Consider the following 18797-nt stretch of genomic DNA (forward strand, 5'->3'; position numbering starts at 1 on the left):
GAACTTTGAACTTAAATTTTTAAATTATCTTATCTGAATTTTTGAACGAGTAAAAACATTATAGTGGGCCACGGCCCAGCAATAAAATACCCCATACCACTCTGCAGTTATGCATAGGGAAAAAACTAGACCGATCCGAACCCTTTGCAATAGCGTTTGTCCTTTGACCAAAACACCTTAGTGTCCTTGATTTGATTAAAAATGGCAATAGATTGAACAAAGCTAAACAAGGCGGGCAGTTGGACGGAAGGACAGGCATACTTAATACACTCTTGTACCATAAGTGATCTGAAAATTAGTATCTGTGAATTTGGAGCTAGTCGTAGTATCGTAATTAACTCTTTTCACAAAATACAGTGTAACTCACAGCCACATAGTTTGAAACGATATCTGGACCGAAAGAGAGCAGTCCAAGAGGAAATTTAGGGTAGAAATGCTTCGGAGGAACTGTGCATACCATTACAGTCCACTAACTGTAATTTCACATTTGATAGCTTCTTTGCGAGCCATAAACTGAACCAAAGTTAACGCGGAACTGACATCAATAAATAAATTGTTTCTTATCTACGTAAGCTTTCTATATCCTACACCATAAGTGGAAGAAGGGAACATTAAGTTTGTGGTGATGTATGCAACCCGTGATGTATACAGAATACCCATTTTTTATTATACCGATCTAAATTCGTTGTCCGTCTGTCTGTCTTGTAATCCTGTATGCAATCTGCAGATCGTAATGTTTGATATATTTAAATGAAACTTGGTATGGTGGCGTGTCTTGGCTCAAGGGCACATGTTGTCGAAAAAGAGTTTGGATCGAACCTCCCATAAAACGCGTTATTTTAAAAAGCCGTTATACAAATAATAAGGCGGTGTAGGCTATTTAATGTTTGGCTAGGGGTCGCTATAGTAGCTTTGTTCGTTTTAGTCTTGTAGAATTCGAAAACAAACAAGGAGGAAAATTATATCCGGCTGGAACCGAATCTAGCATCGCCACGATTATTAATAAAAAAACCTTTTGTGGGCGTGATCGATTTTTTCTAATTTTGCACATAAATAGTAGAGTTTTTCGTAAAATACATAAAATATTTTCTAATATTTATAGTTTTCGAGTAATGAGCAAACAACTACAAATTTTTATTTAGACGAACAGAGTTGCGTTCCGTTTACACTTCACTGCTTGCTTGGCCCATTTTCAAGACCAACATACGTGCAGAGGCTTCCAAATTTGAAGTCGATATTTTCATTTTTGCGACCAGCAGAGCATCAGCAACACACAATATGCGGACACACCTGCCCACAGACGGACAGACATTGCTTAATCAATTCAGAATTTCACTCTGATGAAGAATATATATAATTTTATGGGGTTTCTAAAGCTTCCCCATACACCCCACATCTTTCAGGGACAGGTATACAAAGCGCATATTTCTTGCCCACATATATGTTCGATTATTTAAATAAATAAATAAATTTAAATTTTAAACAAAAATAATTATATTTAGAAAAATTGTCATCTTTCGACTTGTGAACGTAAATAGGATTTCAGTTTTCAGGTTGTCAGGCGCAAACTTTGGTGCTGTTACGAGCATCATAGAAAATGCATCATTAATTAATTGTCAAATTACTTACTTAATCAATTGGTCATGGGAGGGAAGCTTGTCGCTTTATGGAGCAAAGGTTAAATACTTTATCCCATTCCGATTAACTATTGCAAGGTGTACTTGTACGTAGCTGCGTGCAATAGTAGTTGTTTAGTGTAATTCATTATTGTTTACTTATCACAATCAATTTACGTCAATCAAATAAGCAAAAAAAAAAAAACAAAGCGGAGTCAAATATTAAGATAGGCTCAAGTATTTGATCAATGAACATTTATGCAAATATATGTTTACATTAATATTCAACGCTAGTGTTGCTGCCATGTACCCGGTCATCGTTTTCAATTTCTTTAGTATTTATTAAATGATATCATTTGTTTATGTGAAAAAAATATATTATCAGGAAGCAAACTTACTTACTTATGGAACGTCAGTGATTTTTCACAAAGCATTCAAGTAATGAATTATTTTTCATGTCTATGTATTGGTAAAATACATCCACTCGAATAGTCAAAGCATGCATACGTATTCGTAGCTAAGTAAATAATGTTTAATTACAATTTAAACGAGCTTAACTTTACATGTACGTTGTACCCGCATGTATTGGTTAACAGAGAAAACTAAATTCTTTTATTTTTATGTCAATATTGAATTCTTTTTTTTTTTTTTTTTTTTTTTTTTGCATCCAACGTTAGCAATTTTGTTAACGTAAGTTCCGTTTTAAACAGAATTGTAATCAAATTGAAAGCAAAACTGTGCATATATTAAAGCAATAGGAGAAAATTGTAAAATTCATTTTAACCCAACACTTATACATAAAGAAGAATGCTATCAAAGAATATGTATACTCAAGTTTCGAGTTCTTTCTCGGATTCTTATTTTATATTTCTCGTTGGGCAGTGCTTCATTTATAAAGAATTTCATGATCTTTGCTCAAGATTCAACTCTAGTTCCAGGCTTTGATCTATGCTTCTGTTTGTATCTTCCTTTCATCTCTTTCTATTCCAGAATCACAAGGGCATAGAATGCCTATCCTCTATGCGTATATGGCCTTTATAGCATATTCTACTCTAGTTTAGATTCTTATCAGATCTAATTTTAAAAACATCTTTGTTTGTCTATTTGTCTTTTAATAGGATTTCCATACTCTTTTCTGCTTAAATTTCGTTTAAAAAATTTGGGTCATTTTCACTTACATTCCTTAAAAAGCATTTATGGCGGGATTTTATACATTTATGTATATTTAAATAATATTAAAATGTAATTTTATTTTACGTTGGCATTACTCATATATGAGGCACGTTGTCTACTTGACATAGGTAACAAAGTTTTAAACGAATTCTGGTTACCCAGCATCTAATGTAAAGAGTCCCTCTCATGTGACAATGAGATTGTGAGGATTCCTAGAAATGGTTGGATCGATATCAGCTAAGTACCAATGCATTGAGATTTCTATTGCTCTATGTGAAGAAATGTCGATTTACTATATTGGCGAGATATCGCCCATTTTCAAATTTATTCTGTTGCTTGATCCGGATCACACCATTTTCATTTTTTGCCTCAAAGTCTAATATTAAGGAGTATAGGCGAACAGACATGTCATATGCGAAACGATCTAATTAAAATGACAATTTCATGCTAATCAAGCCATATGTCGTTTCTCATATACGTATATAAAATATATATCTATATATATGTATATCTATATATATATATATCTATCTTATGGTGTAACATATTTAATATAACTTTTACACTTCTCTGGTATGTGATGATGAACAACATACGTCAAAATTACATCATGTATGCAAGTCAGACGATAGTACCTGTAGAAAAATGCGTAAATTGTATATAGGTATGCATGTAGGTATATATTGATCTGTGGATACCACCTCATAATTACATCTGGCCATGTCATTGAACTTCGCACACGAATCATGTAAACTGAACTGAGCGGCAGGTATTGCACGCATAATACGCAACGCAATACAATATTAGGTCATATAATATGAAATTACTACCATACTTGGCATAGTTTTAGAAAATATTACAAGAGTTTCTTTTTACTTAAAATTTTTCATACTTAATTTTTTTTTTAATCAAGGCATAGTCACACGAAGGCTATCTGAAAACTTTCCAAGACAAAATTCGACTTAATTCATCAATGGAAACGCCTTCAACAATGATTCCATCAGTTCATCGGTTCTCTAACATTTCTGTATCTCTTTGCAAAAATATTAATTTAAGACTCTCAAAATATGTCTCAGTTCCCACAAAGACTCTCTCATTTGATATAAAGCTTTCCTCTAGAGTATCCTTTTAGGATTTATTAATTGATAATATCCAAGAAAGTTTCTTTTTGGAGAATATGGAGCAGAATGGAGCAGAGCAAAGCCTTTTCTATTTGTAAAATTCCTTAATTCGACGGCCGTCCAGTATTATTTGGTAAGCTTCACCGACGCTTTGGTGAGCAGCTAGAATCATCTTCACCGAACTTGGTCATGATTCACTTCAGGCACTCAAAACTTCACCACGGTAAATGACGATGTGGAATTTCCTTACAGAGCGTCCCACCTGACTTTAAGCTGTGTGGTGACAATCCGACAGTTCTGCAATCCTTTTCCCATTTCAACAAAGATACTCCGATCGACTTTATCGACAAATTGTTAAATAATTGATGCACATTCAAAATCCGATAATTGTTAACAAGTCATGTTCCATAATTTTCGCCAAGCAAAGCCAAGTGTTGCCAAGTTCATGCGGAAATTTTTCAAACGGTCTACCTACAATGACTTTTAGGACTAGATAATACAATGTACGGGATAAGGCTTTGATAAATTGCGCTTTACATTGTATGTCAGCGTAAAAATTCGAATGTTTAAGTGTAACCTGTCATAGCGTTGTGAATAAAGCGATGGACGCCTGCAAGGACTCACATTCAAAAAGAAACGCATTATTCCCAAAACTTATACGGGTTGCCTAGCACAATACATAGAGCATAGGTTCAGGCATTCTTTATAAAGTAGTACTTGTAACGTTCGGCGTAGAAGACTGAGTTGAAAGTTTTAGCAAAGGCTTTGGCCGCATATGACCTGGCGAATTATTAAAAATTAATTCTATTTCGATACAAGTCAAAGCCATCCCCGAACTGAATCTCAGCTTGCGATACCTCGAAAGAGGGTAAAATAGAAATAAAAAATGGCGTTACATCGAAAAAAAAAAAAAAAGTTCAACTTTAGATAAGTTTATCTTTTTAATTGCTAAGAATGCTGTAATTGAACGCGTGAACAACCGTCTTCGAACTGTGTACAAGATGCGCCTTATGGAGCTAAGATAATATGATGTTTTAATTGCTTGGATAAACTCTATTATATTGCTTTCGAGAAGCGGCAGTTTCACACTTGAAGACCTCATATGTACACGAGAAAGTAAGCATACACGAAGCTATTCAATACTTCAATATAAACGCATATGAATTATGATAAATGCTTGTTGTCAAAGAAATACCAGGAATAGTGAAAATTTTTATTTAAGAATCTACTTTTTATCGACCTTTAGCAGCATAACATCGGTTTTTTCTACAATTTTCATATCATCAAGTGACTCGCCTATTATGAACAGCGAGAGCGAGAGAGGGGATTTTGTCGTTTTGAACAAAATTCGGTTCTTTTAATGCGAGACAAATCTCAACTGCGTTAGAGTTTATTTAGGTCGTAGCTATAGTGGGTTTCCAGTTGGTAGAGACAAAACAGTTACCGGTTGGACATACATACATATCTCTACCTCTTTGCCTTTCCTCACTGCTTTCTGACTGTTACACGAATAGTGGACATATTCCATGCGATTGGTGATATCAAAAAGAAAGATAAAAAGAAATTTGCAACGAGTTTTTTGACAAAGATCTGCATGACAATCCTACCGATGAGAGATAATAAGATATTTCATATCTTGGCCTATATCATATAAATGTTTGTTTTACTATATCTTTTTCTCCGACGCTGCTGCATAATATTAATGGTTAAGCAGATGAGAGGAACGAAGGGAAGGCTTCAATCATTTTGCGACTTTTTGAAAATGCACATATGTTTCCAATAAAAAACTGTTACCTTTCTTCAAGTTTTTCGAATTGTTTCCACACGAAATTTAATGCTCCTAACAACCTACAGTTGTACGGTTTTATCCACATAAGAAATCTAATTAATTATAGCAAAATCTAAGATGAATTCCCGGAACTTTTTTGACAGAATGTACTTTTTTGACAGATGTGGTTTAATGTTGAAAAAGAAACACAAACACTAAGCACATTTTTTAACGCACTGCAGATATAAAGTATAGCTCTCTGGGTAACGGTTTTATCGTTTATAATTAAACGAAAATGCTTAAGCGGTAAACGAAGGTGCGGTTTAAACTTGAATTATATTGTAAAAAACATTGTTATGGGTGAAAAACTTTTCTCCTTCACTTTCTCCCTCTTTCTCTGCCGGCTTATTTCTCTTTTGTAAACGCTAGAAGAGAATGGTATTTAAAGCCTTGTGCTTCTTTGTCTTTCTTATTCTGTCTTTTCTTTCTTTTACTCTACATTGAATTCTAAACGAAATATATGATAAATGAAATTTTGCTGTCTTAAATACAGTTTCCAGCAAAACAAATGCTGCAACGTAATATTCAATGCTTTCTTTTACATACTCTTTGGAACATTTTCAAAGGTTGTCGCTAAGGTGTACAGTGCGATGCAAATGCATTTAAAAATTGAATTAAAATTTTCGATGAGAATCGAAGGTTATTAGAACACGTACGATACCTTTTGATTATTTATATAATTATTTATATTTGATTTGATTTGATTTGATTTTTGCAGTTAATTCGAATACTAAGAAATTTTATCAGCTTGTATATATGGTGGAGTGACACTCTCTCTGAGCGCTTTTTTCAGGCAATATTCGTTTCGGCAAGAAGTTGCTTTCGTTTTGTGAGGGATTGTTTATGTTTGCAGACTTATACATTACAAATAATATCTTTATCCATAATCGACAAAGACTTTAGTTGAGTCTTAACCGGCTTCAGATATACGTTGGGGTTTCTTTTGCATTTTCAAGTTTGTCTTTGCATTTATTTATTTATTTTTATTTTTTCTTTATTTTTCGCCTGAGTAAGAGAAACCCGTACGCATGCTCGTTGGTTGTGCGTATATTTGTGTTTGTGTGAATGTGTGTGTGTGTGTGTGTGTGTGTGTGTGAGAAAGTGAAAATTTTTAAAATTTGTATTGATATGATATTAAGTGTACTGGAGAAATTTATTATTATTTTTTTTTTTTTGTTACCATTATATGTGAAATTAAAATTTAGAAAACAAAAAATATTTAAATTACAAAATAAAAATGAAAAAAATTCAAATTAAAATCAAGTAGATCTAACAAGATAATAATAACAAAATACAATGTGTTATATATATATATATATATAAATATATATAACTTAAATAAATAAACAAAATAATATAAAATATTATAAATTTTAAATAAACGAAAGAACATTTCAAAAAATTAAATACACCTTTTTTTTTTTTCTATAATTCTCTTCAAAGTTTTGCTATCGGAATGAAAGTTTAAAAAACGTTTCATTTTTCTCTTGTTTTATTTATTTATTTTTTTTTTTTTTATGATATTAACTCCAAAAAAATCAAAGAACCGTTTAACAAATGTAGGTTACCAAGTGCTTTGCTATTTTCGACTTTTCTAAACAAATGACTCGGCTTACAGTGTATAATAAAACTAACGCCACCTATGTTTATAGTGAAGCATTTGGGATTTTTACATTAAAGCAACCAAGAATTTCAAGATTCACCTAAAGACTGTTTGCTAAATATGAATAAGATTGTGTAACTGTGACCGCAATAAATGAAAGGGCCAAAGATCGCAATAAAGTAAAAGTCAACTAAACATTTTCTGCCGAATAACCTCGACTTAGTCAAAGTTTTTAACATAATTTTCGACGCGAAAATCGAGTTAAGTTTTTTCATTATGTGCATATAAATATATAGCAACAGAGTGGAACAGATTCCAAAAAATGTTTTCGCAATGAGTTCTTAAACATATTGAAGCTTGCCAGTTCTTAATGGTCGGTCTCAAAGTCTAAAAAATTGAAATTTTAAGGCAGCGCATGTAACGAATATTCCTGGGGTGTATTGTCTGCGTTTATCGAATCACAGCTGTGGGAACCGATAACAGCAATAATTGAAAAATTCCTTTATACCCTTAGTAGAAAAAGGCAGTTAACATACGCATCGCGCGGTTATTAATTTGCTGAACAACAGAAGAAGAAGAAGAAGAAGAAAGAGATAATGTAGAAAGACTCATCGCTGTATTGAGGACATATCACATTCATCGAAGTGATTATAGTCTTTGTCATCCACAGGTCTGTTAAGTGAATTGCTGAACTTTAGAAGGAAAAGTAGAAGACAGCAACTAATGATAAATAAATTTGCGATATTTCTTGATAATCGCATTCTCTTACACACGGGACTATTTCGTCGAGGGGATTGTTTGCATTGTTGTTTGTTGTATGCAAAATCCGGAAGGACTTGACATGAACCCATCTTTTATCACGCCAAGTGATTTAAGCTTGTCTCTTTGTCTGTCTGTCCATTTTTCACTTGTGTTCTACCTACAGGCCACAATTTTTGATATATTTTCACGAAATTTGATACACTAACGTACTTCGGCAGAAGAACGAAGTTTATAGAAAACAGTTCGAGTCGGACCACACAACTTTCTATATAACGCACTTATTTTCAAAAGTCGTCAATAAAATCGAATAATTGTAAGAAGGTTTAGGGCATATTGTGGTAGACCGTAGACACTTATAGTGCGTTTTTTGGTTTGTTTTTATTTATTGAAGATTTTCAAAATCATATATATATATATATGCTCAACGTGTGCAAGTGGAAGGTGCATAAGAATATTTTTTCCTTTCTCGAAAATATTAGTTAAACATGAAAAGATTTTTTGCATATTTTTTCACATTACGGACTTTTGCTATAGAATCATGTCTTAGGAATTTTTATATCGAGAACTCAATATTTCGATTAGCGAAATATTACCATGAAATTTTAGAAGAGCGTGGAATTTGCAAATTATGTGTGGTCTACCGACAAAATTGATTACTTTTGAACATACGATTAGGTGAGGCAGCTTCCCATTGAACACAATTTAAGAAAAGTTAAATTCGCGAATACTCCTGCCTACTAAGTCAATAAGCGATGAGTGTATCATGACGAATATTAGGAGAATCGATAAATATCGGATAAAAGCCTTATCTCTAAATCGATACAAACATTTTCACTTGTGAAAAATTTTCCATATAAAGTCAGTCATTCTTCTATAATTGTTCATATCATTTGGTCGCGATTGTCTGAAATTGTTTAAATTTCAATTGAAATTTCAAATTTTCTTATTTCGCTGAAATTTCAAATTTTCCGGTAAATTATTAGACTTTTTGCATACATAAATCGAAGTCTTTTAAGAAAATAGACGGAAAGATGGCCGCGAATGTAATTAAAAAAATTATGCCTATGTTGGATCGTATTTTGGTACAACGCGCTGAACCAATGGCTACAACTGAGGGCGGTATTGTTGTGCCCGAAGATTCGCGTACTAAAATGATGCAGGGCACTGTCATTGCCGTTGGGCCGGGAGCTCGGAGCCATCAAAGCGATGTTCACGTTCCTCCTTTAGTTAAGGCAGGCGATCGCGTTCTATTACCGGAATATGGTGGTACACGAGTTAAAATGGAAGATGACAAAGAATATATTCTCTTCCGCGAATCTGACATATTGGCAAAATATGAATAGAAATTTCATGATGGTATCGTGCAAAAACAATTTCGCATCGCTGATCACTTATATAATCGTTATACTTTTAAGATTTCTTTAAAACTTTTTCTTAATATAATCGTTTGTTGTTTTTTGCCCCTTTTCATCTCTACGAACATGAAAAAAAAAAAACGCAGCAGTTCTGTTGGATTTTCTTGTTGTTTATAATTTTAAGTATTTTGAATATTTTGACCATAATAAATGCGTTTGGTGTCTTTGATAATTTCCAAGATTTGATTATTTCTTGTGCGGCGAGGTTGAAGCATTTACTTGAAACCGAGCGACGCTCGCCATTTTAAGTAGATATTGATTGGAAAGGAAGGGGGCAGTTAGCGGCGAGGGGAAGGATGCATTTAAAAGGTCCAAAGTTTTCAATGAAATCCAAGCTGGCAACAAAGTGTCGTCCATTTGTTTGCATCCGTTATGTTGAGCTTGGTTGGAAGGTTTACTTCCAAGAAATTCAACTCTTTGTATTTTTGTTTTCTTTTTCATTCTTCAAGATTTATATACCCTATAGAATACAGTTAAAATTATTGATAAAATTTTACTTCTTTTGCCGTTTAGACGATAAAGAAAAGAAGTTCTTCCTTGTCTTTTTGAGTATTAAAATATAGAAAAAATATCTTTTTTTTCTTTTTCTGTTATTCAGCAAATTAACAACAGAAAATTCGCTGGATTCTATCCTTATTCTCTCAATATAATTTTTTTATTGTCTGCCTATGGCAACCTATGGAAGAATCTGCGTCTGTTTGTATGTGGGGTAGATACATAGCAAATACAAAAGCAGTTTGAATAAATGCTAAAAAGGATAGAAAGAAATTAGGATGAGTCGAATTTTCATAAAAGCATAGATACTTATTGGGCGTTGTTGCTTTAAAGCGTTAATAGATTGCTGTATGATAGATAATTCCCTTCGCTTCTGCAGTTACAGCAGCATAGTAATGCTGTGTTATTATTATTATTGTCTCTACTCCGGGGAAGTACGAAATTACCGTACATTGCAAATTTCTTGTCTCGCACGTAAACTTCAAGAAAAGGGGCGAGAGATAAATATTGGTTATTTAACTCAACGCGCAGATAAATTTAGAGCGTCTGGCTTGGGTTCCAGGAGAGGATAACAAATACGCCAACAGGTATGGCTTTCATTTCCTAAAATTTTTTTCACAAAAGTTTGAATTGTCTGTACGACTTGTATTACATTCATTTTCATAAGGTCCTTGAAAACGAATGCAAATTTTTTAAGACAAAATGGCTACGGCTTTGCATTTCCGCATCGAGTACTCACTTTTAAACTCAGGCTGACCAGAAAACTGCCACTTGGGAAAAGAATTTTAAGATTGCGATGCAAAGATTAATTTTTCATTAATTCTCCAAAGCATAATCCAATTATTTCAAGTTGCCCGTTTCCGCGGAAATTGTTATATTATTTACCAACATCCCCGCTCAAAAAGACAAATAAAATGAAGAAAGCTCTACGAGAGAAACAAGTTGCTTAAAAATTTTCCTCGAAGTATGCTTCTCGTCAATTAATCTACATATGAAGCGCATAAAGAGTACCATATTTAAATTTCGAATATCTTACGTAAGAATGTGAATAATATCAAGTCGTTCGATTTTATTATGGGAGGAAAAAAGAGTACTTGCGCAGAAGAAGCCTAAACTGACTTCTTAAAAAGCAAGAAGACTAAAAGTGATTTGTTCAATAGCAAGTTTGCAAATTCTAGTCTGATTTTTTACAGATTGAAATGATTACACGATTCAAGTTTATTTTTAAATATCTCATGCAGTCTAAGTTAACACTCCTTTATACTGAGCGCATAGAGAAGAGAAGCAATGTTAAACTAAAATCAAATATGTGTTGTAAGAATAATTAGCAGATGTTTGTCTTTAACAGACTACCTTAAAAATTTGCCAAAAATATAAGGCAGACATCTGGGCATAGATTCACAATCACAATATTTTTGTTGACAATTGATACACAAAGCTTTTTGCTTACAATAAATTGTTCAGTGAAATGAAAACTTTATAGCGTTTTTTTTTATTTTTTTTTTGTTATCAAAATTAATGAATTTTGCGAAATTTTGGCAACAATTCCAATAATAACATACGATGTACATTTGTACATATGCATATACAAAATAGTTAAAATTTCTCGATGTCTTGTATTGAAAACAAAATTCGTACAGCAGCGATTAAGATAAGATGTAATAAAAAAAAGTTTTATAATTTTGGGAAATTTCACAACGGCACTCTGTAAACTATGAAAAAATATTATGAAAAAAAAAATTCAAATAAAAATATTCATTTATTTACCTGAAATTATAACACTGGGACGAAATATTTATTACGTGTAAAGAGATGAAGTTTTCTCTTGTCTCTTCTTATCTCTTTCTCTTCCTCTCGATCTCTCACTGTTTTTTTCTCTACTTCTCTTTTCAATTTCCCTTATGTCGCGCTTGTAGGCCGGTTCATTGTCATCGCGATCATTGCCTTCAATGAATGAAACTTTCAATGAATGAAGTGAAGCGCACGACTATGCCGTCTTAGCAAGAGTTTCGATAAGTAGGTCAAATGAGCAACTGCTTAAAAAAGGCAAGCCTGCGCGCGTACCATATACATCATTAGTTAAAAAAAATAAATAAAAAAAAAATAACAAATATAAAAGCATAAATATTATTATTATATATTTTAAAATTTTTACTGTCATTATCAAATCCTACTTAACCTCATAATGCGGTCAATGTTTTTAAACTTTTCTCTCTCTCTCTCTTTCTCTCTTTCTCTCTTTCTCTTTCTCTCTCTTTCTTTTAACATCGAAATTATGTTTGAACGAACGCCTGCACAAAATCACATAAAATGGGATTTTTTAAGCTTCAAGCCAGTAAAGGCATTTATACCAATATGTAAACTATTTATGAAGAATGCCTTCTTAAGACAGTTTTTGTTTTTTTTTTTTTTTTTTGCCTAACTGATGTGAAAAGGCCGCAACCTAAAATAGCTTAGTAAATGAGTTCTTAAATAGACACGACAATGATTTCTCCATGCAATTAGTCAACTTTGCAAGACGCTTCCAATCAATTTGCAATCCTTATCATAGTGAAACATTGTACCGATCAAATGTGAAAGCATCTCCCACTGAATTTTGTTTGGTAAATGACCACCGGTGCAACATCTTGATCATCTTTTCAATGCACAGAAATTCTTCCAAGAAAGTAGGCATCAGTCTCGGTAACAATTTTGCAAAAAAACCTTCTCATCGCTCTAGTTATACTTTAGATTACAAACACTAAAATCTAAGCAACATGTAAACGACCTTCTGATACGTGCTTTAGATCCAAATGCAAGACAAACAATATTCGCGAGGTCACTGAGCAAATAGAAACAAGTGCTTAGAATGATTTGCACTAACGTTATGGCCCACGAACAGAAGCTACATAATGTGCTCGACTTTAGTATCCGCTGCCAAGCGATCATTTAAGTAAGGGGACTGTTATCTGTCTACGAAAAATTACCATAAAAACTAATCGCAAAATTCGTAATTTTTTAAAAAGATACCGCAATAAAAAAATCTTATAATCGCTAGCACAATGTCAATATATCTTTCCCGTTCTATATTATATACGATCTTTATTGTCAATTGAATTGACCACTTATCACGTGTCATTTCTATGAAAGCTTTCCGGAAATTCTTTTTTGTATATGCCCATATACGTAAGGTTCATAGGTCAACTTATATTTTTGCTTTAAAAACAGTTTTAAAATGCGGCTTATAATCAAAAACGTTATTATATAAGGTAATTTCGATTTTTATTTTGTTTATTAAAACTTTATCTTAAATTAAAAAAAAAAAAAACAAAGCCTTTTTCAATTATTGCCCTTGATTTTATTACCTCTTTCTTGAGTTTTATTCAAATTTAAATAAAAAACAAGTAAAAAAGTTAGTTAGAGTTGAAACCGAATCTTGTATACCCATCATACCATCATTAAAAACTTTGTGCCACATGTTCTTGTTAGCTCTATAAATAATATCCACATATATATATATATATATATATATATATTATTTTCAAATTTTTATTTCAGTTCCCGACTATTCCCTACTTTCTCCGAATGGGGGCAAACAGTTGACTGTGATGTATTAAATGCCTCTACTAATTCTATATACTGATTTCTTTCCAGGGTTTTTACCAATATTATCTTTAAAAGATTGTCGTCGAAGCCGAAAGGATCTTAAAAAGCGATATATCCTTCAAGCTCGTATCTCTAGAACGAATTTTTGCTAACCAATTTCCAACTGCCCTCTTGTTTACATCACTTTAACCCTATACACTGCATATTTTTTCATGGATCGCCTTGATTGCATCACTTTATTTAAACTTCCAAAGCTTGACATGACGAATACGTAGTGTTTCACTTCAACATGTCAAGTTAAATGTGCCACACGCAAAACACCCACTGTTTATGCCAAAGCGAAAACTCGTTAATCGTTTCAGCGATGACTTAGAGTGGGCAGACAGGTACATTAATTCTGCTCACTTGTATCTACCCTCCTGAAATGGAAGTTTTTTTTATGACTCGGCCTAATATTGACGATCATACAAAGCTTAATGGGATAAAATTTATCTTTCACCTTTTACTTCGCCGAAAGGTTTTTATTAAGAAAAACTAATGCACAACATCGTGATGTTCACCATAATTAATTTAGAATTAACACATTTACCTTGTGACCTTCTACTCTCCAAGTGTTTTTATTTCGTATCCATGTCGCGGAAATCGAAAAAATTAGTCCACCATGCCGTGGTGTTCATCATATTTATTGTGGAATGAACGCATAAGCGGATAATATATCTTCGTCCGAGGAATGCAAAGAAATACTTTTAACTAGTCTGTCTTGTTTACCTTATGATTAACAAGCATAAAACATCAAGATAGTGGGAGAAAAAACAATTAATCACTTGCAACATTTATGGGCATGGTCGACTCTTTCCACATAATTATTATAGTTAAGTTTTTCGTAAAGTAAATGTGGAAAATTTCAACCTCCCCATAAATTTTGGTTTAGGAATACGGAGTTGCGTTCAGTTTGCGCTTCACTGTGGAATTGTATTTTGACCACTTTGGTCCATTTTCAATAGCAACCAAAACTCGCAATGTTTCTACCAAAATTGGAAGTCGAAGCGTTCTTTTTGCGCGACCAGGAGAGTCTCCGAATAACACACTCCATACAGATCGGCAGACATGCTTAAATCGATTCAGGAAATAATTCTGATTCATATCAGGTATCAGAGAAGGTGCCCTATAGGGTATAAAAAGAAATTGCCTCCGCATAAGAGATACATATGATTAATAATTAGTCTGAACCAACCAGACGAACGCATTGGTATAAGGTATATGGATATTTATTGATCGGGAGAAACTTTTTAATATGCCTGATTATAAGACTTTGTCTACAGTGGCATCTTAAAATTTTAGAGTTAGTATTGCTATAAGCATCTTTCTAGTGTAGTTTTCGAGTCCATCCGGATTCTCTTAGGTATGCTTTTCTCCTACTAAGTTAAATCATAGCGATAGCAGTAGTAATAATATTGGGTAATTGTCCCTACTACTTACACTTACAAGCCACATTACTTTAAGAGGTATACCCATACTTCTTACCTTTAGTTGCGCGTTTTCTAAAACCGCATAATTCCACCCAACTCATATATATATATATATATGTAAATATATTTTTTTAATTACAATTGCGTTTAAGTTGCTATTAAAATTACATTTGCCTGCACTAGCGTTTATGTTAAAATTAAACCATTTTTATTTTTATAATCTTAAGATTGATTTTATTCCCAATGATCATTTCTGTCTACGAGCGTTGTATAAATTTTATTATTATTAGTGTTCTTATCGCATTATCTTAGTGCTTTAAAAGCATTCATCAAAAATGCGATTAGAATTTGTTCGTCACTCTCTTCTTACCGGCTGCAATTTCGTGCCAACATATATATAAATATTTTTTATTAACAGCCGTTGAAAATATTAAAAGTTGAAATTCGCCAAAAGTAGCAAAAAAAAAAAAAAAAACGATATAGAATTTGGAAACTGATCTATTCGGCCACAAAAAATATCTACAATTTACCTTAAGGGGAAAGGAAAGAAAACTTCTTTTTTCATACATCCATCACGGAGATGTAACATATTGAAGAATTGCATTGAAGATCAGGGCCAGGATCGATATATTTACGTTTGGCTATCTGCTGGGAATAAGAGAGCAAGTGCAAGAACAAGATTAGGACGGAATTTTTTCGTATCACTGTTGTCAAGTGAAAAGTGAAAGTTTGGAAAAAGTGTCGATCCACAATTTATGACTTACAAATATTGTACATAAGTCCGTTGAAGTCATAAGGTCCGTTTTTAAATTTTAATTTACGTTATTCGAATATCGCTCAAATGAAGAAAGTTACAAATAATACATATAAATATGGATATATAATGTACATGTATATATTTATATTTATAATAGGTTTTTCATCAAAAGACCTTTGATATATATATGTACATATATGTGAAAAGAACTTTGATATGAAAAAAACTTTGATATGAATAGACAGACCTTCGATGTATATATACCTATATATATCAAAGTCAAAAATATATATATACATACATCAAAGGCCTTTTCACGAGGGGGTCGTAGAAAGTAATATAAAAATTAATTTTGATTTTATTTAAAACATAAGAATATCTTAACACAAATACAAATTCGATGAATGTTTTTTTTTCTCGCTTCACTTTTAAGAGGACGTGAATTTACTTTGATTTACTTCTCGATTTTAAGATTTTGTATAAAGACAATGAATTACAATTTATTACCTGCTATTAAATTATGAAAGCTTTCCATCAAGTGTAACTCTATTGTAATATGAAATACTCTCAAGATTTTTATTGAATTGCAAAGCCGCCTTTTAATTTTAACATAATTAAAAAATTAAACAAGACAAAAAAAAAACAAAATTAAAATGAATAGCAAAATTTTTTATGAATATTATTTATTATTGAAATAATTATATGAAATTTTGCAAATGTTCGCACAAAAATTGATATATTCATTTCATTGATTTAATTCATACTCATGCCCACATCGATTAATTAAATTTATTCTCCTTTAGAGAAATTTACTGCCGCTCGGCATAAATAGTTTTTCTATACGTTCGCCCATCTAGTGAAACCATGATAAGAACTTTAAAAATTTTCTTTTACTAAGGAATTCTATTTTAAATTCTTTACAAAACATTCTTTCTCACGTCCTTCTCTCGCCAGTTTTAGCTTTCATAAATTATTTTCTTTTCCTGAAGTTGAAGGAATTGCTTGCCAAAAAATCAATGCTTGATATTTGTGATTGATATGATTTCTGGCTATGAAGAAAGTAGATAACTATTGAACTTGAGAGTTAAAAGGAATGCCTTCCCTACACCACGTGTGGTACAGGGTATATTAAGATAGTGCAGACTTATGTAACACGCAGATAGGCTTAAGGTAGACCCACCTTTTATTATATCGATCGATTCGGAATCATAATCTGAATTGATCTGTGCCTATCTGTCCGTCTGTCTGTCTGATGTCTGTCGATGGAAATTTGTGCTTTGGTGTGGTGTTGAAAACAGTGCTGATCGATCCACTTTTTCGGCCACTCTCCATATATTGCCCTGAAAGTCGTTATATGAGAAAAAATTGCAATTAGTACTAGCAGTAGAAGGGCTTAAGATAGACCCACTTTTTATTATACCGATCGATACGGAATCATAATCCGTCTGTCCGTCTGTCCATATAAATTTATGTTGAAGCTACAGGTCGCAATTTTTGAGATATTTTGATGAAATTTGGTACACTGACGAATTTTGACCCAGGGACCACTCCCTTTATAAAGCGTGATTTAGAAAAGCCGTTATATGGAGAAAAATTGCAACTTTCAAAATTTCTTAGTAAAAGAGGCTAAGTAGTAGAACTTCGGTATTCTAAATTGGTATGAAAACTTTCGACGGGCTGGGGCAATGTTTGTACACCTCTCTTATAATGAAAAGTGACCATCTCGGACTATGTTTCGAATTCTACCCTAATAAGAATTTTCATGCTTTGTAAAGCAGAAAAGTGTAAGCTTTAATATGTATAACAGTAATTTTATACAAAAATGAACTCTACAAAATTTGGACCATCTACGCCTGTTTTTGGATCTTGCCGTGGGTAAGGATTAAACTTGCATTATAGTAGGTTGCTTTTTAGGCCCGCTTCCCGAAAAACTTGCACTTGAAAAATATGCCTTCATATAGAAACAAGATATAATTTTTGTGTACTATGATAAAAATTAGAATTGTGTTTCACGGTGTAGCATGTTTAATGGAGGGCTTTGTCCAACTATAATAGTATTATTTAAAGATACTTTTCCAACGGTTTCGTTATTTTCTTTATCAATTCGGAGCCTTATCGTTAAAACGTATTTCTAACAGCTTCTCCCAAAACACAACTACAACTTCTTCCATTAGATATAGCAATAACATATCCATCAAGTGATCATGTGGTCTAGTGGTTAAGATGTCCGGTACTGTCTTAAACTATCACACATGCAAAACATAAAGAGTATAATTATATATAAAAATAAGCTATGCTTATTGTTCTTTCACATTTTACCTACAAATATAAAGCCAAGGGATCACATTAGTCGATATAAGCCGATTCTAATTTTTTTCTCTGCTTCAATTTAACACAACACTCAAGTTATAATTTAACCATTCATTTAAAGCATTAATATTTTCTTTCTTTTTTCTTATAAGCAGTTCTAAGTAACACCCTTACGTTCTCTTCATAAGCAACGTAATGGAAACGAGGGTTAAAAACAAAAGACAAATCATACAATTACACCGCACTGCCTTAAATCATCGTAAAACCCTTAAAAGCTTAGCAGAATATTTATTTACACTTTAACACACACCGTTATACCAATTTAAAGAAAGCAAACACACGCTTAAAAAAATTGCATATCTTAGCGTTAAGCGCACTTTCTTCTCCTTCTTCTTCTCTCTATTTTCTATTGTAAATGAGTCAAAAGGGCAAGAGGGAGTGTCTGCGTGCATAATTTAAATACAATAAGGGAAAAATCTTTTTTTTTTTTAAATTTAAAAAAATTTTTTTAATTATTATCGTTAAAATATTAATTAAAAATAATTTTTAAGAAAAATTTCTTGCAATTAATTTAATTACAGTACCTGCCAACAGCATTAGCATAAAAATTCCTGGAAAATTTGATATCAAAAAATTGAATTTAATTAATTCGCTTCGTAATAA

The 18797-nt window shown here is 32.4% G+C and overlaps 1 protein-coding gene and 1 long non-coding RNA gene across 2 annotated transcripts in view; both read left to right on the plus strand.

The window, feature by feature from the left end:
- Window positions 1-18797, plus strand: part of LOC119636185 — a 38655-nt gene that overhangs the window by 10191 nt on the left and 9667 nt on the right. The gene's annotated exons all lie outside the window — the stretch shown is intronic.
- On the plus strand, window positions 9114-9530 carry LOC119636184 (10 kDa heat shock protein, mitochondrial-like). The gene has a single exon (XM_038031398.1). The coding sequence runs from the start codon at window positions 9135-9137 to the stop codon at window positions 9444-9446; it is 312 nt and encodes a 103-aa protein (XP_037887326.1). The 5' UTR covers window positions 9114-9134; the 3' UTR covers window positions 9447-9530.

This window comes from Glossina fuscipes, unplaced genomic scaffold, assembly GCF_014805625.2.
Source record: "Glossina fuscipes isolate IAEA_lab_2018 unplaced genomic scaffold, Yale_Gfus_2 28, whole genome shotgun sequence".
Lineage (NCBI taxonomy): Eukaryota > Metazoa > Arthropoda > Insecta > Diptera > Glossinidae > Glossina > Glossina fuscipes.